This window comes from Sturnira hondurensis, unplaced genomic scaffold, assembly GCF_014824575.4.
Source record: "Sturnira hondurensis isolate 20B ecotype Veracruz unplaced genomic scaffold, ASM1482457v3 Scaffold0020080, whole genome shotgun sequence".
NCBI classification, from domain to species: Eukaryota; Metazoa; Chordata; class Mammalia; order Chiroptera; family Phyllostomidae; genus Sturnira; species Sturnira hondurensis.
Window position 1 is genome coordinate 1,197,124 of NW_028092711.1, and position 25,592 is coordinate 1,222,715.

A 25,592-nucleotide genomic window follows, 5' to 3' on the forward strand; every position below is an offset into this window, starting at 1 on the left:
AAACTAATATAGCACTGTGTAGTATATTGTAGAGGACTATTGCATGTAGCAGAAATGGAAATATTAGTGTAACTAAGTTCAAGTTCTCAAGTAGCAGCTGGCAAAGTGCTCAGAATTTCAGAGACTAGAAATCTGGTAATACTTGTTTGGCAGTGGAAACGTTTCACTCAAATTGACCCTCTCTTAGCTTGAAAGCTATATCACCTACTGAGTAAGATTGTAATATGAGGGGAAAAGGTTAACATAAATTCAATGTTTTGCTCTGGTTTAGACATCTCTGCTGTTTCAAGCAGAGTCTGACAGATACGAACTCCGGCTAGAGTGCACCCATGGACAGGCAGAGGTGTGAGGGAATGCAGCTGCTCCAGGAGGCCCTGTCTACCCGCCAGCTTGACTGACGGAGATGGAACCACTCTGCGTCCTTGGAAGTCTGAAGTAGCCAAACCTCTGTGCCTGATGGAAATCCCTTGGGAATACGGATTCCAGCCGATGGCCTTAGCAGAATTTAGCAGAAGTAAGACTGTATTCCCAAGGCTTTTTCCAGAACCTTCCGTGTAGGATCGTCTGTCAGATGTCAAATCCAGCACAACAGCAAACTTCAAATGATGGGTATGGCCTTTTTCCTAAACCAGTGATTTTCAACTGGTGTGCTGCAAGAATTTTTAAAACATGCAATACCTGACTATTTAGCCAGGGGTACCTACCTCATTTCCCTTAGGTTGTCAAATAAAAATACAGCAACAGGCCACACAACAATAGCCATCCAATGTGAATGAATCAAAATTATACTTTTTTTGTCAGATGGGTAAAAAATATATTCTTTGTTGTGTTGCAGAATGTTAGTAGTTAGTTTATATGTGCCATGAGATGAAAAAAGGTTGAAAGCTGCTGCCCTAGGAGAGTCTCTACTACAAGAGATGGTCCCAAGAGAGTCTCTACTACACAGGGGGAGGGAGCGGGGAGGGGGGAAGGGAGGTGGATTTGTGCAGGCTTCAGTGTGGGCATAACCGCTGAGGCCTGGGTGCCAGTCGTGGATGGTGCTCCTCCATGATGTGGGGACTGTGAGCCACACGCAGTGAATGTGCAGAGGAGCTCGGGTCCCTGAGGTTGCGGTGCACCCTATGCCTGCACAGCGACCTCCAGACCTCTGGGCTTTTTATTTTTATACTCGACTTTTTATTTTTTTAAATTAAAATTTTTTCAATTACAGTTTGCATTCAGTATCGTTTTGGGTTAACGTCAGTTTTATAGCACAGTGAGTGGTTGGACAATCATATACTTTAGAAAGTGTTCCCCCTGCTATTTCCATTACCCAACTGACACCATATGGTTATTACACTTTTACTGTCCACGTTTCGTAGGGTTTACTTTAGATCCTAGTGACTATTTTGTAACTACCAATCTATACCTCTTAATCCCTTCACCCTTTTCACCCAGCCCCCCAACTTCCCTCCCCTCTGGAAACCCTCAGTTTGTTCTTTGGATCAATGAGTTTGTTTCTGTTCTGTTTGTTCATTTACATTGTTCTTTAGATTCCACATGTCAAGGAAATAGTATGGTATTTGTCTTTCTGTGACTGACTGATTTCAATTAGCATAACATCCTCTAGGTGCATCCATGCTCTTGCAAATGGTAAAATTTCATTCTTTTTTATGGCTAAGTACTATTTCATTGCATGTACAAGGGTGGGTAAAATTAGGCTTACAGTTGTTCACAGGGAAAATAATATAATAATTAATAAGTAAAAATATAAGAATAAACTGCGTTCTATATACTTAAAACTATAACTCATAACAGTTCCCCTGGCTGGTATAGTTCTCGCAGACAGTGAGCAAGCCTTGATGCCGAGAGACCAGCTGGCAGACTATTGCAGTGGCAGGGAACAGATGCCAAGAGCCTGAACTAAGGCAGGAGCAGTGGGGAGGGTGAGGAGAACCTGCTTGTGAAGGGGGAGAGACTGAGCGGCCTGGATCCGATTAATAATGGGTGGCAAGGTAAGAGATGGAGTGACAGCAGAGGCAGAGCTTTACACCTGGGTTTCTGGCTTGGACGTGTTGGAGGAAGCAACGAGGAGGAGCCACGGGCAGGGCCAGGAGCCTCCCAGGGAGTCTAAAAAGTGTGCTCTCTGAGGAGAGAACCTTTAAGAACACTGATAACTCAGGCAGTGAGCGTAGAAGAGGCCAGGAGGCAGATGCCACCAGGACCAGGGGTAGAGAGGTTAATAGTATCAATCATGAGAAATAAATTAAGGAGAATAAAATCCCCAAGGATATTTTCATAAAAATCATCATGACGTGATGGAGGTGGAAGCCAGATGGCGTAGGAACCAGTGTGAGGTGAGGAAGTCGACAAGTTACTCTGGGCTTCCTTGTAAATGTTGCTCATGGAGAGGAGAGTGGTTGCCAGAGTGGGGTGCAGGTTCTGGTAAAGCTTATTTGTTTTTATTGTCTTTAAGTTTCACATGCTCCATCATCTGCTTAGAGGATGTGGGGAGCCACCCAGGGTGAACAGGTGGACACCAGGTGAGCGGACCTCTGGGGAGGCCCTGGGAGGCCCTGCGTGGAGGTGCAGGACCTGCCTGAGCCGTGTCGCTCCTTCCTCTGAGGCTGAGGAGAAGGGAGGTGGAGGCAGAAGTAAGTGCCTTTGAAGACAATGCTTCGGGAGAGGAAGGAAAGGTCACCCTTGAGAAAGAGTAGACGATGGGATTGTAGTGGGTGTGAGAGGAAGGTCTGAAAGGCCACGGTGGGGAAGAGGAGACAGAGCCAAGGGGTGACAGGGGTGGCTTTGTGTGGAGGGCCAGTGTGATTTCAGTGGTAGCCTTTGTAAAATGCAGTGGTAAAGACCAAGGTGAGGCAAACCAGTGCCTTGAAGCAGTAAGTGATGCTGTGGAGCTGAGGTTTCTTACCTCCACCATCACTGCTTCTGCTGGTGCTGATCCACACTGTGGACATCTCCGTGCACAGCACTGCACGGGCACCGATGACAGAGCCTTCACCCTTATTGCCCGCAAGGAGCCTCCCCGAGGGATACCAACGACGGGTGCACCAATGACTGGTGCACTTGTAATTGGTTTGCTTTCCAATTTGTTAGTACGCTTATTTAGGGAAAAAAAAAGGAACCCAGCCCAGCTGAGGCCTGTTCAAGGAAAGCCAAGGGAAACTGCTCAGCACCTTGGAAGGGCGGTGGGGTGGGGGATACTTGGACAAACCTGAAATAGCTCACTGCCTGTGGATGTTGAAGGCACTGCCATCGTATCTATTCACACAAACATTCTGCATGGGGTGTCTTGCTTCACATTAACTTTCGCTTGGTGGCCCCAATTCTGTCATGTTTCTATCAAGCGCTTATTCTTAGAGGTTGGAATTAGGTCTTTATTTTTGTTTTTAAGCATCTCTAATTTGCCCTAACTCCAAGATATCTAAATGAGTTTATTTGACAAACTGTGGCCACCTCAGCTTTAGGATACTGAGGGGTGTATGGATTTTATCTGTGGCCTGGATATCCTTTTCTATCTTGGCATCGGTATGGATGGAAAGTCTGTTGTCCCCTACTCCCCCCCCCCCCAAAAAAAAATGCCTGTGTTGAAGCCTTGACCCCAGTGTGCTGGTATTTGGAGGTGGAGCTCTAGGCAGGTAATTGCAGTTAAATCAGGTCATGAGGTGGGGACCTCAGGATGGGACTAGTGGGTTTATAGGAAGAGGGAGAGTCAGATCTCTCTCCCTGCCCACCGAGAAAAGGCCACTTGAAGACACAGTGGGAAGAGAGCTCTCTCCAGAAACTGAATCAGTTTAGCACCTTGATATTGGACTCCTGGCCTCCAGAGCTCTGAGGAAAATAAATTGAAGTCACCCAGTCTGTGGTAATTTGTAATCGCAGCTGCAGCAGACGAACACAACACCACAGTGTGAAAACCAACCAACTGACCAACCAAACAAAAAAGGAAGAGCATGGTCACACATTTTTTTACCCAGCCGAGCTCTTTCTAATGCTAAAACGTCTTAGTTCTTGAGCAGCACCGGTGACCTTGGCAGCCATTCGATGCCATCCCGGAGGGGAGCGTGCCCTATCCTGGCACACAGCCCTGGCCTTTTGGCCTTCTGTGTCTTCAGGCTTCCCGAGGCTTTTAATCATGGCATTATTAGGGTTAACTGTCAGATGGAAAATTGTATGAAACCCATGCTGAGAACCCTTGTTCCCAAGTGGTATTAAATCACCTTGTTATTTATTACCCTCTAGAATCCTCTAATTTACATGTGGTCTCTTCTCACAGGAGTACTTCAAGTAAATCCGCATTTGTTTAGACAATTTTATGGGCACTGTAAAACCACAACTGAATTTCAGGCCTTTGTAAGAGTCCAGCCAAGATGCTCTCCAATTAGAAATAATTGCTGTTAATGCTGTTACGCGTGGTGGATGCCCACTCTGCCCCACAGCTTTGTTCTACTAAAATCCCCTAAGAGTCTCTTCTTTCTTCTTCAGCTAATGGACAGGCCCCTAGAATATACGCTTTTGGAATTGTAATATAGGAGCAATATTGTGCCTCTCTGTTAATTAAGCTTGTTAACCAAGGACTTGGAACATCAGTGGGTTAGTCTGCGAGGGCTTTTCATCCCTCTCAGCGCACATCTACAGCTGAGCAGGATGCCACTTTCGTGAAATAAGACGCCTTTTATTCTTTGGCATACACCGAATAGCTTTATTATTCTCTGAGTCATGATGTAATGTGCTTGATTTACGCAATGCCAGGCTTCATGCCAGTTAGCTTCATGCCAGCCACAGTAAATATTAGCTATCACTTTTATGATCATAAAACTATTTTTTTCAAAGACTTTCTGAATGGAAAGGACATACAGGAGCCGAGTTGTCAGAATCATACAGACAGCTCAAGATAAATCAGTGCACAGCGGATTCCGGACTCCACATTCCTGTTGCTGCTCTGAGAGCAACTTACCCTCAAGATATTTAAACTCTTTTGACTCTCCCAGGGTCTTTCAAGGTACCCCTCATCCCTTCCTGCTCCCCACACAAAAGAAGGTAAGAGACAAAGGCTGCTGTTTTTCTTGCAAGGCAGGTGCCCTGTCCAGCCTGGGAAGGCAGTCCAGCCTGGGAAGGCGTTCCAGGGTATGGTAATTAACACAGGTCTGTTAATCTTGCTTTTATGGTGAATCTCCAAAGCATGAAAGCAGTTGGCCAGTTGATTAAACTGTAAGAATACAATCAATCTGAAATGAAGGGAGCGCCCATGAATACAAATGCATAAAATTGTGTGTCCTCTGGAAAAATACACGAATCCCAACTTGAAATCCCAAACACTTGAAAGTAAACACATGAATGTGTTTTCTGGATTAATAGGTAGCATTTTGTTTAATTCAGTAGAATGTCATTTTCAGAATAAGAAGCAACCAGTCTTTGATCTCTTTTAGGAAATAACAGATGCCATCAAGAGTTTGATCTATCGTCACTGCCTACTAGGGATTTCAGGGAATGGCCAGGAAGGGTCCCTCGCGTGGTACCTGATGTACCTTCAGTGGGACTGCACCCACTCTGTGAGCATTCAGGGCGTGTGGATGTAAGCATCTGTGTGGCTGCTTTGGAAAGAGGGACACAGGAGGCTGGCTTTTTCTACACCAGTGGACACACGGAGGTTCCAAAAGGCCAAGGCCGAGGGCAAGGTGACAGGAAATCCAGAATTCTGTGTCCGCTGGAGAGAGGGCACTCCAGCTAAACACTCATCACGCGAAAAGATTCTTTCTCTCATATCTGTTGCAAGCAGAGATGACAAAAATGAGCTGTTTTTTATTAATTTTAAAAAACTCAGCATAAAAGCAGATAGCAACATTCCTGGTATTTTCAAAAGTATTGGTGGAAAATACTAGTCCAGATAGAACAAGGATGATACTCAAAGTGTCCAGGTACACTCTATCAGACAGAAATCCTTTTCTTTACTGAAATAAGCAATGTGTAGCATTGGGTATCAGATGACATCAGCCATAGAGTTCTTCCTCTCTGGTTTTTAGTTCTTTTTCTTTCCACTGAAGCCACTCATTGCATTGGAGATGCCCAGATAGTCAACCAAGAGCAGTCCCATCTTGATGGGCAAGATACTAAAGAGAACACAGGAGGAAACATTCTCAGTTATTCATAAAAGCATCTTTATCAGCACATCCAAAAAGCAGTGCCAGACCTGTCACAGACGAATTCATACATGCACACATCATGCCTCAGGGTCACCCTGGGCTTGTCTACTACGTGAGAGGACACTGGCACAGGGTCTCTCTCTCCCTCCTTGCATTATTTACATTATTCAACTCATTTTCTCATGTCCATTTCCAAAGCGACCTTATACTATGTAGTGATTGACAGGAGGCAGTGAAGTCTTGAGGAGCTGGCTGAGCCTGATGGAAACCTGGGTCTGTCATTTACAATGTCATCTCAGGCAAGTTACTTAGCACATGAGCCTCATTTCCTCCAGTGTAAAGCGAAGTCATCAGTTTTTCTTTCTGGGACCACTGTGAGAATTAGATGCAGTAGCTCCTCAAGTGTTTGGCAAGACCCAGCCAAGACTGGTCACCTACTCCACCCCCACCTGCCCCTCCCAACAGAGCACTCTGATCCCCTGGATTCCAGGGAGGAGAGGCACAGTAAATCTGAGACTTGAACCAAGGCTAGGGTAAAGGACCTGTGCTTGCTGTCCCTCTGGGGACACCCCAGGAAATCGGGGTGGTTCCTACACTACCCAGTTTTAGGTCTCCTGTAAATGTTACCTGCTCCATGAGACTGTCCCTGAGCGCCACACTGAAAATCACATCTCAGCTTGTGCCCTATCCCTTACACTCTTGGATTTCCTGTTCCTGCTTTATACTTCTCTGTAGCACTTATGACCACAGAGCATACCTTTTTTTTTTACACTTTATTGTTTTTTGTTTGTTCCCTATTCCTTACCCTCTGGGAAGATAATTTCCATAAGGGCAGGGCAGTTGTCTTTCTTGCTCTTTGCTGTAACCCCTGATCCTAGGGTGGCCAGCAATGCATGGCACACCCCAGGCACTCTCTAACGCTTCTGGGGTGAACATTTGAGGGAGTGTGTGATGTGATCCCCTTCACTGGACTTCTTCACATTTCCAAAGTCTTCTTGAAACTAGGCAATTCTCTCTCGATTCAGGGCCGAGAACTAATATCCTATCAAAGTAAATATAAATCCTATACTTATTTAAAAAATTAGAAAAATGAAGTCCCATGTTCTTTACAATCGGTGTCACTAACTTCTATTAACAAGTGTACCCACTGTACTGTGAGCACACACACTGTCCAGGAAAGCCATTACAGTCAGTCACAAGCTGTCACAGGGTTGACTTCCACATCTTAAATGAGCATATTGGACCCAGAGAAAAATGCTCAGAGTAACAGACTTGGTAAACAGCAGGGTTATAACTCAGATTTCAGTCTCCTTGCCCTAGACACCGTGCCCCGTCCACACAGCCTCAGTCAGCCCTATCGGTTAACACTTCTGTGCTAGGTGAAGTGTGAAGAAGTAAAGGGATGGGAAAATGATTTTGGGTTCATTGTACAAAGTTGTACAATTAGCTAAAGAGAAAAGACATTAGCTTATGCAGGAAGAGCAGTGGCTGTTAGCCAGGTGGTGGACACAAGGCATGAGATCTGAGTCCAAACAACCAAACAATTGTTGTCAGGAGCAATGGAACCACTGGACGTTTAAAATGAGACAGATCTCAACTCCACAGAAGGGCAAGGTTCAACAACCCAATGTGCTTCCTCGAAAAGCAGAAAGCCCTGCTGCGGGGGGGCGGGTGTACCAAGATGACCTGTCACAATGCAGAAAATGAACTGAGACCTGGGAACCAGCAGTTGCTTCAGGTAGTTTGGCACTGCTGTTCTGTCACTGGGTCAAATGCTCATAAATGGCAGGTGATGCGTCTCAGCACTGAAATGCAATGGAAAGCAGAGGAGGGGCAAAGATGCTGTCATGTGCTTTTAAGAGGCGGTTATCTTTTCAGAGTTTTTTTCCCCCAAGTCTTTAACCATCTTAAGCACAAATTTATCCTCTATTGCCAGTTTTACCCCTACCATGAGCTCCTGAAATATCTGGCTTAGTGTGTGGTCTTGACTTTGAACCCTGCATGGACACAATAGCTATTCTGACACCTTTCTCCCATGACTGGCATGAGAAAAAGCTTCTCTCCTAAAAAAATAGTAATTTCAATTTGTCTACAGATCACTCAGTGAATCCAGTTTTAAAATGTTTTTATATTAGTTTTGTAATTTTATTTTTCAAATGGTATTTGTCTTTGAAGCATGGCTGAGAGAGCCATAGCTAAAATAAAGTGGGGCCCAATATTTTGTAACAATATTTCCTTAGATTTCCTTAGTGTTTTAAGATCTCTTAAAACTTGTAACGCAAAATATTGAATCATCTTCCATCCTGTCATTAATTTCTCACACTTTTGTAAGTATTGAATGCCTCCTTTTTTGTCACGATGGAAGCTGAAAATACACAACAGTGAGCAGAAACCAAATGGCCTCTAATCTCAAGGAACTTGTGGGCCGGTGGGGAGACCTCACAAAAAAATGTACAATGCAGCTGTGAGGTGTTCAAAGGAGGCCAAGGTCAGGTGCTAGGAGAGTGTGCACTGGAGCCATTTGGGATATTCTGGGAAGTCAGGGAAAGAATGCTTACACAAACAGGGGACACGGCATGTGCAAATGCCCTGGACTATTTCCAGGACCAAGGACTCTGCCAGTAGGCTGAGCAGAGGCAGGGAGAGGCAGATGAGATGGGAGAGGCCAGTGTCAGACTACATGGCTTTTATAAAATTATAACCCAGGCCTCACCCACAAAGATTGTGATTCAGTTAGAGGAGGGACTAGGGAAAGACATTTTAAAAAATCTTCCAGGTAAAGCAGCCAGGGTTGAGATTCATTAGCCTAGGATATTTGATTCTTAATCTAAGCGCTATAGGGAACTACTCAGTTGTTGATAGCGGGGATGACATTCAGATACACATCGGGTGTCACTAGGCTGCCTGCAATATCTACATCCAGTGAAGAAAAAAGGAAGCCTTTTTAAAAAAGCATTTAAATAGCTTTCAACTTTATAAAACCCACCTTTTTAAAAAAGATAAAAAGAGACAACAATAGATGTGCTACCTAGGTATTCTTTCGAATCTCTGGCAGTAGAGATTCAAATTCAAATAGAGTGGTGACCATTTAATTCCAAGTCTCCAAAGAACTTTCTATTTGTCCTCAGACATCTCTCATCCTATATCATGGAAGCATCTTCCTTTAAAATGAAAACCTTATACTCACCTATGCTCTTTATTTACAAAATGTTTCCATAAAGAACTGCAGATTACAGAAATTTTTCTGATTTCAACAATTTTGTTGCACTAGGGAATTTGTAATAGAATTGTGTGCTACCTTCCAAAATAAAGAGCCTTCCAAATAAGTTAGTTTGCTTATATTTAAAGTGTTTCTGTGATATCTTAGTTGATCTTTACAGTGATACGGTAAGGAAATGGAGGAACAAAGACATTAATGACTCCTTCAAGGTCAAACGAGAAGTCTCAGTTCTCCTGACTTCTAGCTTCCTGGCCTTCCCCCGTCCCCCGCACCTCATGCATGAATCCACTTCTTTTTTGACAATAGTGCTAAAAAGGCTGGCACGATCCAGCTCCATTTTCTAGACCCCTGGCAGGCACAGCAACTATGCAAATTTGATATTATGTCAGCAAATGGACACAAGGAAGGAATCATTTAACAGATAATTGTTAAGTGGCTTCTCCTAGTGGGATTTGGAATAAATTGTTGATTGATACATTAGAGAAGTCATAGAAGCTAACAGTTACCTTTTTAGAAACATCGTAAAGTATATAAACCTTGGCATATACAAGTACGTTTTTTCCTGCAGGACAGCATCTACTATCTTTCTGACTGCATATTCTGGTTCCAAAATTGGTAGTAGAGAAGGACAGCTAGGAGGTAAACAAACAAACAAACAAAAAAACAAAGTTAACAAATTAATAAACACAATTCTTGTATACTGAGGATAAAAAGATTATACGACATTATCATTTATTTGCTTCTTTCACTTCCAGATTTGATCTATTTATTCCCTTATTAAGAAAATGGTAATAACTAGAACATGAAATGGAAAATATGGAAAACAATGATTCTAATTAATCATCGATTAAATGACGATTCTAATTGTACAGTGGGGTACAATATGCATACATGTAAAACCATACTAAAACAAGGTCTAATTATAAAGCAAGACTTTGCAAACTAATTTCCTGTCATCTCCATGAGATGCAGAATGGGGCATCTGTGTCCCTTCACTGATTTCCAGTCCTTCTGTGGAATCAGGGAAGAGGGCGGAAGGAAGTTGGGTGGCAGGAAGGGAATGTGTGTGGCTGACTGCTGGGGACATGGGTGAGCAGATTCAGGTTACCAGATGGCTACAAGTGGGACACAGCTTTGATAAACCATTCCCATTAAGCTCAACATCTTAAACACAAACATGTTTCAGCAAAAAGTAAATTCTGAAGACATTTATAAACCAGGCTGAATCCTCCAAATACATCTTTTTATAGAACCTTTCTACCTTAAAAAAAGGTAGAAAAAAATAAAATAGATAATAGATTATTTTCTAAAATGCAGTTTCTTTGAAATTACAGGACATACTTACCCAGTAGTACAACCTTCAAACATTCCAGTTTTTATAAAACATGGGCACACAATAGTGGTTTTGACCCCTGTTATTTTCTGAGCAAATAGTTCCATAAATATAGATTCAGCAAATCCAAAGACTGCAAACTTACTTGCACAATAATCTGAAAAAGACAAACAATGCTAATGTATATTCTGCAGTGTGAAAACTGGCATTACATTCAGGTGTCCTCATAACACTAACCAACAGAGAATGGATGCGCAGGGAGCCTCTGATGGCCACGTTGCTAGACCGTACTTTCACGTTAACGAGTGGTCAGACCGTGGGCTAGCTCTTATGTGGGGCACATGGTGTGTGTGTCCAGTCCCTGCCCCAGAGAACTTCAACCCAAGTGGGCAGGAAGACACACAAAAGGAGAAATACAGTAAGTGATGTAGGAGGCTAGGCAAGGGAGGGTAGCGTGGGTCATCATACTCAGACTGAATGTCTTCTCACTATAACTCTTCCACTTCCAGAAGAAAAACGAAGGATTCAGTAGCTTAAATCCAAACCTCTTAAATATCTTAAAAATTCAGGGGGAGGGGAAAGTGGCATTGGTGTCAGTTTAGAGCTTGCTGTCTTCAATCACTCTCACTTCAAGTAAACACCTGAGTATTCAATTCACTGAATGGAAACGTCTGGAGTAGAAAAGGCATTTGGGTGGATTTCTCTTTTCCTTTCCCTTGCACAATCAAATGAGGTATATGCACTGGCTCTGTTGAGAAGCAGTGACCACAGCTGGCAGGAACCAGGCTGTAAGTGCCAGGTGTGGGGCTGTCAGGCCCACTGCTGCCTAAGGCAGAAGGAGGGAGGGGAGAGGAATTCTGATCAGCTTCTAGGATCATCGGAGTCATCTGGTATAAATGCAGCTCGGTAACCTCAACTCCCAGGATTATGATGAGCAGGTGTGGCCCAGGACCAGGGAATCTGCATTCTAAATAACAACTTTGGCAGTCCTGAGGCAGGGAAGAGAAGACCTCTACTGTGGGAATTACAAAGGCTTATACTTGTTTCTAAGGTCAGCTGTGGGTGGAAGAGTCCAGCTGAAGACAGAGATACTGTGTCAGATAAAGGATTAACAGAACCTGTAAATATACCTGTATCATTTCGAAGTTTCATCATTTATCAGGTGAATGGAAGAGAGAAGTAATACTAATATGTGATGATTTCTAAGAATGACAGAAGAAGGGAAGTAAGTCCAGGGTACAGGGAGATGTGTTTAGACTGGTATCAGTTTGAGTGGCTGGTGGTTCTGAAAAACCTATTCACATAACTGAGATGAACTGTGCCTAGGCTGGTATTGTGAATCCTGACCGATGCCACTCAGCTCAAAAACACAAGGAAGTGCCCAATGGGCAAGCTGACCAAAGTAATCTGAGTGTTGCAGCCAGGCTTTCTGATGCGTTAGTCTCTGGGATCTGTGTCAGCCAGTACACAGGACGTTGTTCCAGGGGATGCCCTGGTAGGGAATGACAAGATTTCTGCTCCTCCTAGAGCCAGCTCCTGAGTTGGACTGCCTTCTTTGCCCCCTCCCCACTGCTAATGTCAAGTCATTTGCAAGGGAGATAGAAATGACAAGTACTTTGTGCAAGTCTTCCAATCATTGGGAAAGCAAAGTGGTAAAGCTGAGGTTTCTTGGGCGTGGAGAAATTATCTCCAAACTGACAGCAGGGGGAGACTTCAGAAGGTAGAGTGGTCAGTCTTACCATCCTGATGACAGTGCCCGGCGATTTGGGAGATGGTGACGATGCTAATCACTTGTGTAAAAACATTCATCAGTAAAGTCTCTCTCTCTCTCTGTTTTTAAACCCAGAGGACTGCATAAGACCTAATGATTCCAAAGTGCATACTTCAACTATGGGGAAGTATATCTCATGGGCAGTTTTGAGGCACTATTTAGTTCTCAACCACTTCCCTCATTGAATGCACTTCTTAGTTTATTATGTTTATTATTGGTGCAGGTCAAAGCTGATTACTCACAGCTATTATGGAAGTTAAAGTCAGAAAAAAAGTGCAAATGTGGAGGGTCTGAACTGCATGATCAGTGATATGATAGGGGAAGACAAGTTACCCTGGGTCGAAGTTCTTGTTTCTCCGGTTGTGCCCGCGGCTAGGCACTTGGGACTTTCTGCCTGGCTGGCCTTCTGTACCTGGCCCCATTGTCCTTGCTCTGCTCATTTTTACCTGCCTGGGCCCTGGAAGTGGACTACAGGCAGAGGTTTGAATCTTAGCATCATAATCTACTAGCTATGGAGGCTTGGATGCTACTGCTGTCGTGTGAAATTTCTCCAAATTGAATTAATGAAGAATAATATAAGAGCTAGATCTCCAAGGTGACGGGACAGGCAACATGGCTTGGCTCTTCACACAACCACATAAAAATTACAACTAAACTTTAGGACACCCACCACTCAGAACTGCCAGAAATTGAGTTAAATGGAGGTCCTGCAACTATGAAATTAAAGAAGAAACCACATCCATCCAGACTGGTAGGAGGGGTGGAAATGCAGAGAGATGGAACGGCTGATCATACACCCACGTGTGGCCAATAAAAATCAGAGGGCTCGTGAGAGTGAGGGGTCTCAGTCCCACACCAGGCCCCCAAGCCCAGGGTTCCAGTGCCAAGAAGATAAATCCCTGTGGCTTCTGGCTGTAAAAACCAATATAGATTATGGAGGTGGTAGAAACTGCTGGATTCCCAGGCAGTTCATCTTAAAGGGCCTGTAACTGGACTTACTCAGACTCCTACCCTTGGAACTCCAGCACCAGGCAGCAGCTTGAAAGGTTACCAGTGCCATGAAGGAAGGAACTGAAGTGTCTGGCATCAGGGCGAGAGCTGGGGGACAGCTTTCTCTAAGGCAGAACAGCTGGCAGAGGCCACTGCTCCTCTTCTAGGTTCTCCCTGACGGAGGCACAGTGAGCAACACACCTGAGTCATCAACCTGGCTCGCACTGCTTGCCCCACCCTGAGGCTCTTCCCCACCCAACCTATGGGCCTAAGTGGTTAACAGTAGCTTTTCTAGAAGAAAGACTTATCTTGGCTCATGCTTTTGATCTTCCTAAATCCTCTCAAAGAAGCAGCATCCACAGCCTGGCCTTGCTACGGTGCTTCAAAGCCCAGCAAAAGAAGCAGCCGGCTGCCAATCACTTTACAGCTTGTACCAAGTGGCCCCAGACAGAACATAAGGGGGTATGGGGGCCCTGATGAAGTAAGCTCTGCTTTGTGGAGTGGGATACCGCATAGCTGATCCTCCACGGAGGGTGGAGGCTGGTGGTCAGTGGCCACAGCCAGTCCTTGCAGCTAACTGGTCCAGCTAAATCCCTCCCATTGACCTGTCAACAATAATCAGAGCTCAATTAAAAGGGGAGGATATACTCAGCCCAATGAGGGATGTACCTTGAGTACCCACTGTGGGTGATCAGGAGGCTGTGCCACTGGACCCTACAGTGCTCCTTCTACATTAGGCCATGCTACCAACACAGGGAGTCATAGCAGCTCTACCTAATACATAGAAACAAACACAGGGAGGCTGCCCAAATGAGCAGACAAAGAAACATGGTCCAAATGAAGGAACAGATCAAAACTCCAGAAAAAGAACTAAAAATGGAGATAAGCAATCTTTCAGAAACAGAGTACAAAACACTCGTTATAGGGATGCTCAAGGAACTTAATGAGTACCTCCACAGCGTAAAACAGACCCAAGTCAGAAATGGGGGATACACATAAAGAAATAAACTGAAATAAAGAATAATTAACAGGGAATCAACGATAGAGTGGATGAAACTGAGAATTAAATCAGTGATTTGGAACATAAGGAACAAAAAAACAACCAACTAGAAGAGCAAGAAGAAAAAAAAAATCTACCCCTCCAAAAAGATGAGATAGTGTAAGAAGCTTTGGGGACAACCTCAAGCATTCCAACATTTGCGTCATAAGGGTGCCAGAAGGGAAAGAGAAAAAGCAAGAAATTGGAAAGCTATTTGAAAGAATAATGAAAAAAAATACCTTCTCTAACTTGATGAAGGAAACAGACATACAAGTCCAGGAAGCACAGAGTGCCAAACAAGCTGGACATAAAGAGACCCACACCAAGACACATCGTAATCAAAATGCCAAAGGTGAATGATGAAGAGAGTATCTTAAAAGTAGCAAGAGAAAAGCAGGTAGTTACCTATAGCAGAGTTCCCATGAGACTATCAGCTGATTTCTCAAAGAAAACTTTGCCAGCAAGAAGGGATTGGCAAGGGGTAATCAAAGTGATGAAAAGCAAGGACCTACAATCAAAGTTACTCTATGCAGCAAAACTATCATTTAAAATTGAAGGGCAGATAAAGAACTTCTCAGACAAAAAAAAAAAAAGCTAAAGGAGCTCATCATTTATTATATGAAATGTTAAAGGACTTACTTAAGAAAAAAAGATCAAAACTATGAACAATAAAATGACAATAACTACATATCTATCAACAATTTAAGCTAAAAACCAAACTACACAAATAAGCAGAATAGAAACAGAATCATAGGTATGGAGGATGGTTTGATGGCAGCCAGGAGGGTGGGGGGCATTGGAGGAATAGGTGAAGGGATTAAGAAGCACAAGTTGGTAGTTACTGAATAGTCTTGGGGATGTAAAGTACAACATAGGAGATGGAGAAGCCAAAGATCTTATACGCATGGCCATGGACATGGACAAAGATGTGGGGATTGCCTGAGGGAGCAGGGGGTGCTGGGTGGAGTGCGGCAAAGGGGGAAAAGCTGGGACAACTGTCATAGCATAATCAATAAAATATAATCTTTAAAAAAGTGCAAATGTGAAATGTTACATTTTTTCTTACCTGCCAGTCCATTTACTCCAATTAATCCAGCTGAACTTGATATGCAAACCAAATGTCCGTGGTTATTAGCAATCATAGCGGGCAGAAAGGCTTTATAAGTCTAAGGAAGAGCAAAGTAAAATTTTTAAAACTTTATACCACATTTTACACTTTTTCAGATATTTATATGATCACTGTGATTAAAAATTTTTTTTAAGCTCATAAAAATACCTGAAGGCAGGGGGTGTATAAAAGCTTAAACATCTGGAAAGTAACCATGTTAACTTGCTTAACTATTAAATCAGTGTTTTCCTCATGGCGTACCAATAGTGTTACTAATCATTTATTCAGACTTATATTCGGCCTTTATTTTTTTACTTTGCTACTTTTTTTATCTCCTCAGGAAAACATAACACTACAGATTGTCTATTACAGCCGATGGAGGACTTCATTCTTAGGCCACAGCATCAAGAGCTCCTGGTTTTGGTCCCGTAAGACATATTTGACTTTAAAAAAACACAGTATCAAGACAGTAATTGAAGCGGTACAGGAGAATCTTAGTTGTGGCAGCCACAGTCCAGAAAGGAAAAAATATCATTATTTGGATTATAATCAAGAATAAGATTATTTAGGTATATATCGCCTCCCCCCCACCCCCGCCCGGAATCATATTTGAATTTCAAATTTTTCTGAATAGTGTTCACATACTGTTGTTGGTTTCAATTTAAAAATACCACTGTGTTTTAAAATTTATCTCTACTTTCTCCAATAATAGTTTCTTAATATTATTCTAAGTCATAAAAAGAGATTATCTGTTAGAAACAGGGGACTGAGGACTATAGGACACCTTCACCTTTGGTGTGGAATCAGGAGAAAAAAGATAAAGGAGAGAGCATGAGCTTTGGGAGATATATTCTGCAATAAAGAAATAATAACCAAATATTTGTTTCCTAATGTGAATAAATATGAGAAAAGGGATGTCTTATAAAAGTCAACCAACATTTGTTTGTCTGCATCATAATGAGATAACCTAACATGTAGAGAGAGATGAAAAATCAAAGCAGGTGGCATGGTGAAATACTCTGGCTTCCACTATGAGTCACTTCATTTCACCCTGTGGACATTCCCCTTGAGACCCTTGTCACCACGGGCTCTCTGACCCTCCAGCAAGTAAGTGCTTACCCCATGTAGGTGCTCAAAGAATGTACCCAGACTTGCCCAGGAGAAGTAGGAAGAGTGTGAGGATGTGAGGGTCGGGCAAGGGCCCGGGGAGCATCAGTATTTCAGGAACATCTAGAAGAAGAAACCATGAAAGCAGAGAGGTGGGAAAAGAATATGGAAGCCACAGGAGTGGAGACTTTTAAGGACATTGTCTTTATCTTCATTCTGACCATATATCCTGGCTGCACTGAGATGAAGCAGTGGGGCACGTGGGACAAGACAACAGACGTCACTTGCAGTAGTTCCCGAAGGAGCATGGTGGCCACTTAGTTCTAAATCTTTCCATCTTTCTCCTGAAAGCTACAGAGAACACCAAGAATACCACCAGCACCATCACATTTTTGGTGAAACTAGGGGACAGAAGACCTACAAATTCCAAATTACATTTTTAAAAAATCTTCACCTCAGGATATGTTTACTGATTTTAGGGGGTGAGGAAAGAGCCAGAGAGAAACACGGACTAGTTTTTTTTCAAATACACGCACTGACCAGGGATTGAACCCGCAACCTAGGTATGGGCCCTGATGGGTAACCAAACCTGCAACCTTTTGGTGGATAGGGTCATGCTCCAACCAAATGAACCACCAGGCCAGGGCTCCAAATAAAACGTAAAGGCCGTCAGAAGAGAGTTGGGTGGAGGCCCATGTGGAGAGGTGGCCCAGGGAAGGACAAGCTGTGAATGGGGAGAGAACAAAATGGCTCAAGGGCTGGGGGAGGCAGAATGAGGGGATGTGCAGGAAAACGCAACTTCTGAGAGTGAGCACATCACCTTGGGCATCAGTGGCTGTGTCCCTTAATGTCCACAGCGTGTAGTCAAGGCTAGAAACTCTCCTTTCCCTGGTGAGGTGCTGAGTCAGGTAATGGAACGTGTGGTTTGCCCAGAACAGACCTGACTAATGCTTGCTTAATAAAACTGCCCCATTACATTTCCAAAAGAGTTCTGGCTTAGCCAAATGATAAAGCCAAATGATAAGTGTTGTCACTTGCTGTGTAGCCTTGGGCAAATCTTTTAACTTCTGTGATTCCTTTTTCACTGAGGCACCTAGGATCGTGTTTGGTGATGAATACATGATAGTGTCTTTGTAGGACTTCCGGAGCAGAGGCTCTGGGAGGTAGGGGTAGAGCTGGATTCCGAGGAGATAACTGGCTACGCCAGGATAATCTGAAATTGAGAAGACTGTGCTTTATCCAGAGGACAATATTTATTAGGAGAAGAAAAATAATTACCCACAAATGTGCTTTGAAATTCACATCGATAGACTTTTCCATAAGGTCATCTGGGCAGCTGAGGAAGTCTCTGCCGGTCACGATCCCGGCATTGTTGATTAGGATGGCAACGTCACCAACTTCTTTTTTCACCTGAGTTGAGAAACAAGAACGACACCATCAATATCGTGACTCCTTATAGGACGTGGGTTTACTTTTCCCCCGCTGGTAAACTCCTCTTATCCTTGTTAGCACAGACTGAGTTTATGCAGCCTGAAAACACGGCATGTTTTATGTCCTTTGCTGAGTGTACAGTGCCTCAGAGATCCAAGTTTGATGCTTGTCTTCGGATTTCTTCCTTCCTTTTACTCCAACACTGCAATGCTGCTTTCCTTCCAGGTGTAGAGCTATTCTTATATTCAGTGAATAGCAACTTTGTTCTGTGTTCTAAGTAGCCTATCACTTTAATCATTGTGATGAGACATAATGCTGTGACAACCATGCCATATAAATTGAGACCTAGCACACACAGAGACTGGGTGCTGTAGGGAGTGAAAGGAGGAAGTATGATATTCCTATCTATGCTTGAAACACACAGAACCTGTCTGCTCTGTTTTTATCAACTGACTGGTTTCCCTTTCTTTCCCACTAACTTCAAGGCCTAAGATATGTGAAGAGAGAAACCGAGTAGGCCCCGTTTGCTGCCGTAATGCTGGCCAGAGTAGGTATCCAATAACTTATTTAAGACGTAAAAATTCTGCACGGGACACGGAATGCAAATTCTGCATTCTGGAGGCCCCTGCTTAGTGCCTATCTTCAGTGTGTAGCCCTGGCTGTCATGTGAGCATTGAGCACAGGATTTTCCAGGACTGATGCCAGGAGCCCTGGCTCCTCATTGTGGTTTACATTTCATCACTGTAATTCGTATCACATGGCAGGAACCCTGTCCCCCAAATCCAAGAAAAGTGTCGGTGGCAGTCATGTACTGCCAGGGGGCTCGCTGCTGACATCTCCAGTTCTGCATGTGCGTATGTGCATGCCTGCGTGTGTGTGCACCTGCCTGGATGGGCGGTGCCGTTTGGTGTGGGGAGGATGGGTCCCACGATAAGGGTGACATGTGTTAGTTATTCACTAGCCAACAAGGTCTATAATCTAGAAAATATTTAGGATGAAATAGAAACAAAGGAAACCTCACTTCCATGTTAGAGTTTTCAGATCACTGGAAACAATCCAACAGAGTCTGATTTGGAGACTGGTTAAATATATATCGTCAAATCCAAGCTGAACAGCAGTCAAGGCCAGAAACAACAAGGTAAGCCTTACCAGAGGCAGAATAAAAACCGGGACATGTTTGTGAGCTAGAAGACAGCAGTAGGTTAGCGGCTGATGTCCTAACCCAGAGTCAGGATGGCCAAGCTAGAAGTTACATCTAAGAGAGAAATAACAAGGCCGTGTGTTCCACCGCCACCTCCCCTACAAATACAGCATGTCGGCACACACTCAATGACATAAATGTCAGACTTTAGTTTCAAGGTAGGCACTGAAGGTTTTATTATCCATGGCTTACATGTCTGCAGTATATAAAAACTTATATTTGTGGTTCATACTTGAAACATACCAGACTAAGCATTTGTGACAGGACTTTTCATGTGAATAATCTTCCTCCCTTTATCTGTTTTGTGTATAGGGTTATCTTTTTATTTTTAAAATAAGAATAAAGTACAAATAAAGTACACTTGCTCCCAAGTATACTTTTTCCCTTTAAATTAAGTATAAAAGGCAAGTACTCAGCCTCTGCTACATTAGGGAGGAAAAGGATCCGTTTTAACTGTGTGTGACTTAACTATCTATTTAACTATTGCCGACTGGTGATAACACAATGGAACGGTCACCCTGAGATGAGTGTGAGTTTGTTGGTATTGCGTTGTTTTACAAGGGACAAAGCGGTAACAATCTAAGGAAGAATGCAACAGATTCTAGTTTTATATCAGTTTTCTTTTTCTTTTTCTTTTTTTTGCACTCATTATTCTCCTTGCTGTAAGAATGTGCTAACAGCCTATTTAGCCCTGGGTCACAACCCCGGGAAGACTTGCACATGAGCGGCGCATATTCGAATATGCAGAATATGCTCAGTTTCTTTATCCTCACGGAAGGATGCTATCACCTACCTTAGGGGCCGGTATAGTCAGTATAGAGTGACGGTTAGAGCACCTACTCAGAGTCAACAGATTCAGGCCCCAGTTTGAGCTTTGCTACTTACTGTTTCTAGTGTAAGCTACTTACATGCCCTCAGTCTTGGTTTCCTCCTTTGTGAAATGGAGATAATAATAGGCTTTACTTTATAGGATTATGATACGATACATACAGCGTGCTTAGCATGGTGTACTGCATACCAGTGAGAACTCAAAATTCCTAATTCTCACTCTCCAATAATTTTTAAATTAAATGAATGTTGGAGACAGACAAATTGGCAGTGAGAAAGGCAGAGAGAGAAAGAATCTGACGTATGTCCAAGTATTTACATAGAGTTCTTACTAACCACAGCAAAGAGGGAGCACACAGGTTTTACCTGATCAGCTACTCTATACACTTCTTCCTTTTGACTGCAGTCACAGGTATAGGCATAGGCTCTTGTCGCTCCCTCGTCCAGAGCCATCCTGCATGTCTCCTCATTCGCTTCCTTGTTGACATCCCAGAGAACAACTACAGCTTTGAGGCGGGCAAATTTGAGGGCTAAGAGCCTTCCAAGTCCACTCCCAGCACCTGTTATGAGTATGATTTCACCAGCAACATTCTTCCTTGGCTTTGGAATTACAGTAAAAACCATAGTCTCCATAAGAACAAACAGTGATTTTCCTAAGATAATTAAAAATTCTTTTGTGGAGTCCATGTTGGGAGCCATATTCTGACTGACACCTATAAAGAAAGACAGATTCGTGTGAAGACCTAGGCATCTACTCGTTCTGCACTTGCTTACTACGCCAAGCTCAAACTTCTGGAAATATTTAAAAAAAAATCAAAACAGCAAACTGAGAAGCATGATTTAAACATCTCTCCCCTAAGTTCTTTCTGAACTTAGAAAGAGGAGGGGACCCACTGGGACTGCATCTTGGTCGAATTTCACACATTGCATCAAGCTTGGCCCGCATCTGTGTGCTAAGTAAGTATTGCAGGTGACAATGTTCATTCATGTTCATTAACCACACCCAAATTTAACCCAGAGGAGATGACGTTCATGATGTCTCACATTGAACTTTTCTTTCTAATAATCATGAATCCTATTGACTGATTTAATGTTCAAAGCCTGCCATCTCTGCAATGTCTCTAGTTTTATTTCTGTCTCCTTTTAGGTTTGTGGTTTTTAATTTGCACCACTGTTCTTTAATTATGTGTCACTATTTAATATCTGAGATTCAAGAGAAAAACATAAAATCCTATTTGCGTGATGTATTTTAAGAAGAGTAATTAGACGTTCATTCTAAACCTTTGCTGATGAATTCACTGTCAGCTCTGGATACCCTTTCCCCAGCTCTGAGCCCCCGTGCCTGTGAATGTAGGCCATCAGTGCGAGACACATCTGGATTCCTGTCCTGACCTGCCCAGCTGTGAAAACTGGGTCAGGCCCCACAGCCTCTCCCGGCCTAGGTTTCTTCATCCGCTCTTACTGGTCCTGTGGTTTCACGGATGAAACAAGAATGTATCTGATGTGCTGGACCACGTGCTGGCTCACAGTAGATGCTTTACAAATGTTATCCTGTTTCTCAGATTCCTGGTGCTACTCACCAACAAGGCACCCAATAGTCCTGCTGAATGAGTAACAAATCTCCCCTTGACGAAGTCACACTGGGCTCCATGCTTATATCCTGTTATCAGTTACTTGCAGTTCGATTAGAAGGAGTTTATAAGATGTTTCACTAACAACTAGTTGAGAAAAAAAGAGGTCTTATTTCCTCCAGGTTGCGAAGACATGTTTAGCAGGAAGCATATTCTGGTGGGCGTGGGAGGTTTCCCTGAGTGGGGTATCTAATTGACAGACACAGAGGAGGGCAGGTGATGTTTATTAAAAAACAGCAGGTCCTCACTTTGCAGTTGAATGAGGATAGATTAGTTACTATTAATGACTATGGGTGGATAGATAGGAGGGCTTGGAGGGCTCATCCTGCAGATGAGACTAAGGATCAGAAAGAATATGTATGCAGTTTATCCAAGGTCCCTGTGCTTGCTAATGCAGGGCCAGGTGTTCATTTATTATGTTTATTGAACACTGATGCTGGGCACTGGGGTTGAGGGGATGGGCGGCCTCCTGTATTTTCTGGTCTGGTGAATAAGGGTGTAGTTAAAGAGATAGACATTAAGTGAATGAATACATCAGCACAAGCCATAGTAGTATAAAGAAAAGTGCAGGGAGCTATAGAGAGTAGAAAGGAGACGTAGTTTAGGTTGTGGGCAGGACAGCAGACAAAAGGAAAAATTTGCTGGGAACTGACAATTGAGCGGATATCCTTAAGATGAATGATGAGAGGTACACAGATCTGGGAATGGTGTGCCTGGCAGCGAAACAGAAGAGTTCAAACCTTAAGGTAGATATGACCTGTGTGTCCAAGACTGTCCAGGGAATACAAATGCTGGAGCTGGGGGACACGGGCATTCAGGTTAAACAAAGAGTGTTTTCTGCCGTGGAGCACTATTTCACCATATACTGGATGAAATGGCCTTTAAACTCTCTGGCATTTAGGTTGAATTTATTTTCATAGAGAAATTGGGATAATTGCTTGAGCACCCCAGGTCCTGTGGAACTTGGAAAGAAGCTGTTCTGAAGGGTGAATGTGGTATTTGGACCCTTCCTTATCTTAAATAGTCATGGGGTGTGTACCTTTAGACCTGTAAGGATGAGGGCTGCCTTTCCACAGTGTGGGGACACCCTGGGTACTGGCAACACCTGTTCCACGAGAAAGCCCACATGTTGCCACTCATGCCCTTTCAGGCACACAACTATGTAAGTCCAAGCGAGAAAAACAAAGGTCTACTTCTCTCCTCATGATGCAGGTGGCTAGGAGTCTTCCCACTGACTTGGGTGACAACATTCTGAATGCCAGGGGTTCCAGTAACTGCACAGTCTCAATGTGGGCATGATGTAAGACCAAGCACAGGCCCATTGCTTATCTCCGACCTGGCAGATGCTTAAGAGCATGGCACCCTGAGGTCTCCCTCACTCAGGGTTTAGGGTGTCTGTGGGGGACCTCCACAGGCAATGAGGCCCCGAGATTAAAGTTGGGGTTGGAATTCTGGATCTGCCACTCACTTCTCCGCAACCTTGGTTCAGATTATTTCATCTCCTGTGCATCAGTTGCCTGCCCACCCCAGGCCCCTCCAGGATGCACAGGGTGGGGATGGGGTGGGACAAAAGGAGTCAAGGATGGGTTTCAGGGCCTGACACGTTACAGGCCTTGTTAGAATAGCGCTACGCACAGAATGACAGCAAAATAAATATCAGCTAAAGCTCACTGGTGTTACTGTTAGCATATAAATTAATGATCCCGGGCAACAGCAATTAAAGATGGTTATAGTAACTACACTTATAAAACAAAAGTAAATGTAAAGTTTCATTTTAGTGTAAAGACCCTTACTTAGAAAGTGACAGCATATTAAATTTAATCAGGCTGAAGACTTCTTTGGTGTCTCCATCCTCTGTCCTAGCCTCCTAGTCCAAAAGCTGAACTAACTGGTACATTTTAAACAGGTGACCTATTATTCCCAGGCCAAGGTAAGGGGCGGAAGTGGTAGTGAGATAAGGGGCAAGGGAGCACTTGGGAGCTTTAGTAAGGAAGAGATAGATGCATTCAGCAGCAGAGAGCAGGCCACCTTAGGCAGAATGGATCAAAGGGGAGACCAGGGAGTCATCTTAACCCTCCGCTCTGGGTCAGGGAAGGAGGCTAGCAGTTCACCTCTGCGGGGCTCGGCGGCGGCGGCCTGGGCAGTCTGGGCCTCTGGACGCAGTCGCCTGGCGCTCGCTCGGAGGTGCAGCGCCCTTTCCGGCCGGCCCCGAGCTCCCTCCGCGTCCCCCTCCCGCGCTAAGGCCCGGGGCGTTCGGATCTCGCAGGACTTGGGCGGCTGAGGGCTGGCGGGCCGCGAGCGCCACTCCTCCCAGAGGTGGTCCCCAAGCCCTACACCGGGACTTGGCCAACTCACCCGGGAAACGCTGTCCACGCTGCAAGCAGTGAAGCCGGCCTCCTGCGCCTCAGTACCGAATCACTGACTCGCCGCAGGACTCCCGCTTAAAGTTCACTCCGCAGCTACCGGACGACCGCCTCCAGAGGAGAGTCGGCCCCGCCCGCGCAAGGGGTGGGGCCGACCGGGCCCCAAGTGGCCCTTGTACCGCGTTCCTTTTTTTTTTTTTTTTTCCTTTTTTCTTCCGCGCCCAGATTTAGAAGCTGGAAATTAGGTCGCAGAGACCAGATGCGCGCGCCAGGATTTCAAACATAAGAAGCCCCTCCTCCCCACCGCGGACGTTTAAAATTTTCCATAACCAGCCTGCTCCTTAGATTATTAAATCAGAATTTTTGAGTTGGAAGGGAGCCCAGGTAATAGCATTTAAAAGTCCCCCAGGCGTTTCCAACCACAGCCCAGAAACCGAAACTGTTGCATTAGAGAACAGAGGTGACACAGGTGTGGAAGTCCAGGCGTGGAGACAGCCAGTCATGCCTGTGCTGTAACCCTGGACACAGAAGCGGAGCTTCTCAGCAGCATCTGACTCGACACCTGGAATCAAGGTTCTGGCCGGTTAATGGTAAGTAGTCCAGCTGTGGCCGAGCCTTGGGGCAGTGGATGGGGTGAGGGGAGTGGGTGTGGCTCTAGCAGGAGGCGGAGGAGAGGAGGGCTTAAGGGAAATCTCCTAACTCGGTGAGGTTGAGAAAAAATAGAGAAAGTCACTAGTGCACTCTGATCCTATCAATATTTTTGAGCTTCTCCGTGTACAGTGATTCAGAAAATACAGCAATCCACATCATCCTAGAAAAAATGATTAAAATCAGTTAACCTTAGCTAATCGTAGTCTAATATAAGCATACCTCATCACTGAACGTTTGTAAGAGGCTGGAGTTGATGGGTGGCATAAGGAACTGAAATGTCACTAAATTTGGGGGTATTGAAGGAGCAATGGGGCGTAAGGGCAAGACTGCGTTTGGAATTCACTTAAGATTGGGTAGGATGCATATAAAGGACAAGTGGTGAAGGTTCAGAGGAGAACAGTGGTGGCCAGTCTGTATCTGAGACAGACCTGGGTGTGTGAGGGCTGCACATACATTCTTTTTTGGCTGTGAGTAGAAGCAGGTTGTCTAAGCCTGGACAAATAGGTACAGGGGAGAGCCTTGAATGTCATTTCAGTGTTTAGGAGGCTACTTGTATGCTGTAGGCAGTGGTGAGCTGTGGCCAGCTGTGGAAAGCATTTGAGTACCCGTGCTGTTGGAAGGTGAATGGGGCTGGTGTGTGTCCACTGGTTTCAGGTCAATGATCATCACCCAGGGGCATGTGCTGTGGAGAGCTCTGTGCATGGCTCTAGGGAACTACAGAGCTTTTGTGGGGGGCAAGAGGGAGACACATTCATGAACTGCACATGCGTGGATGATAGACA

At 44.3% G+C, this 25,592-nt stretch overlaps 1 protein-coding gene across 3 annotated transcripts; it reads right to left on the reverse strand.

Annotated features, from left to right (window-relative positions):
- Positions 1 to 5,732: 5,732 nt before the first annotated feature.
- Positions 5,733 to 24,783, reverse strand: SDR16C5 (short chain dehydrogenase/reductase family 16C member 5). Of its 3 annotated transcripts, none has more exons than XM_037028566.1 (7): positions 24,152 to 24,647; positions 20,532 to 20,878; positions 17,984 to 18,115; positions 15,557 to 15,656; positions 10,703 to 10,847; positions 9,864 to 9,989; positions 5,733 to 6,104 (listed from the first exon to the last, which is right to left on the reverse strand). In XM_037028566.1, exons 2-7 carry the CDS (start codon positions 20,862 to 20,864, stop codon positions 6,014 to 6,016), a joined length of 927 nt encoding a protein of 308 aa, XP_036884461.1. In that variant the 5' UTR covers positions 20,865 to 20,878; positions 24,152 to 24,647; the 3' UTR covers positions 5,733 to 6,013. The 3 variants fall into 3 exon arrangements, with proteins under 3 accessions (XP_036884461.1, XP_036884462.1, XP_036884463.1); XM_037028567.1 differs by lacking the exon at positions 24,152 to 24,647 and adding an exon at positions 24,722 to 24,783 and having other exon boundaries at positions 5,826 to 6,104; XM_037028568.1 differs by lacking the exon at positions 24,152 to 24,647 and adding an exon at positions 23,870 to 24,059 and having other exon boundaries at positions 5,826 to 6,104.
- Positions 24,784 to 25,592: the final 809 nt, after the last annotated feature.

Excerpts from the sequence above, each read along its gene's own strand:
- SDR16C5 (XM_037028566.1), bottom strand. The coding sequence starts at position 20,864 with ATGGCTCCCAACATGGACTCCACAAAAGAATTTTTAATTATCTTAGGA. Across the intron at positions 18,116-20,531 it reads TGTATAGAGTAGCTGATCAG|GTGAAAAAAGAAGTTGGTGA; the intron begins GTAAAACCTGTG and ends TTCTCAACTCAG. Across the intron at positions 15,657-17,983 it reads ATTTCAAAGCACATTTGTGG|ACTTATAAAGCCTTTCTGCC; the intron begins GTAATTATTTTT and ends GCTCTTCCTTAG.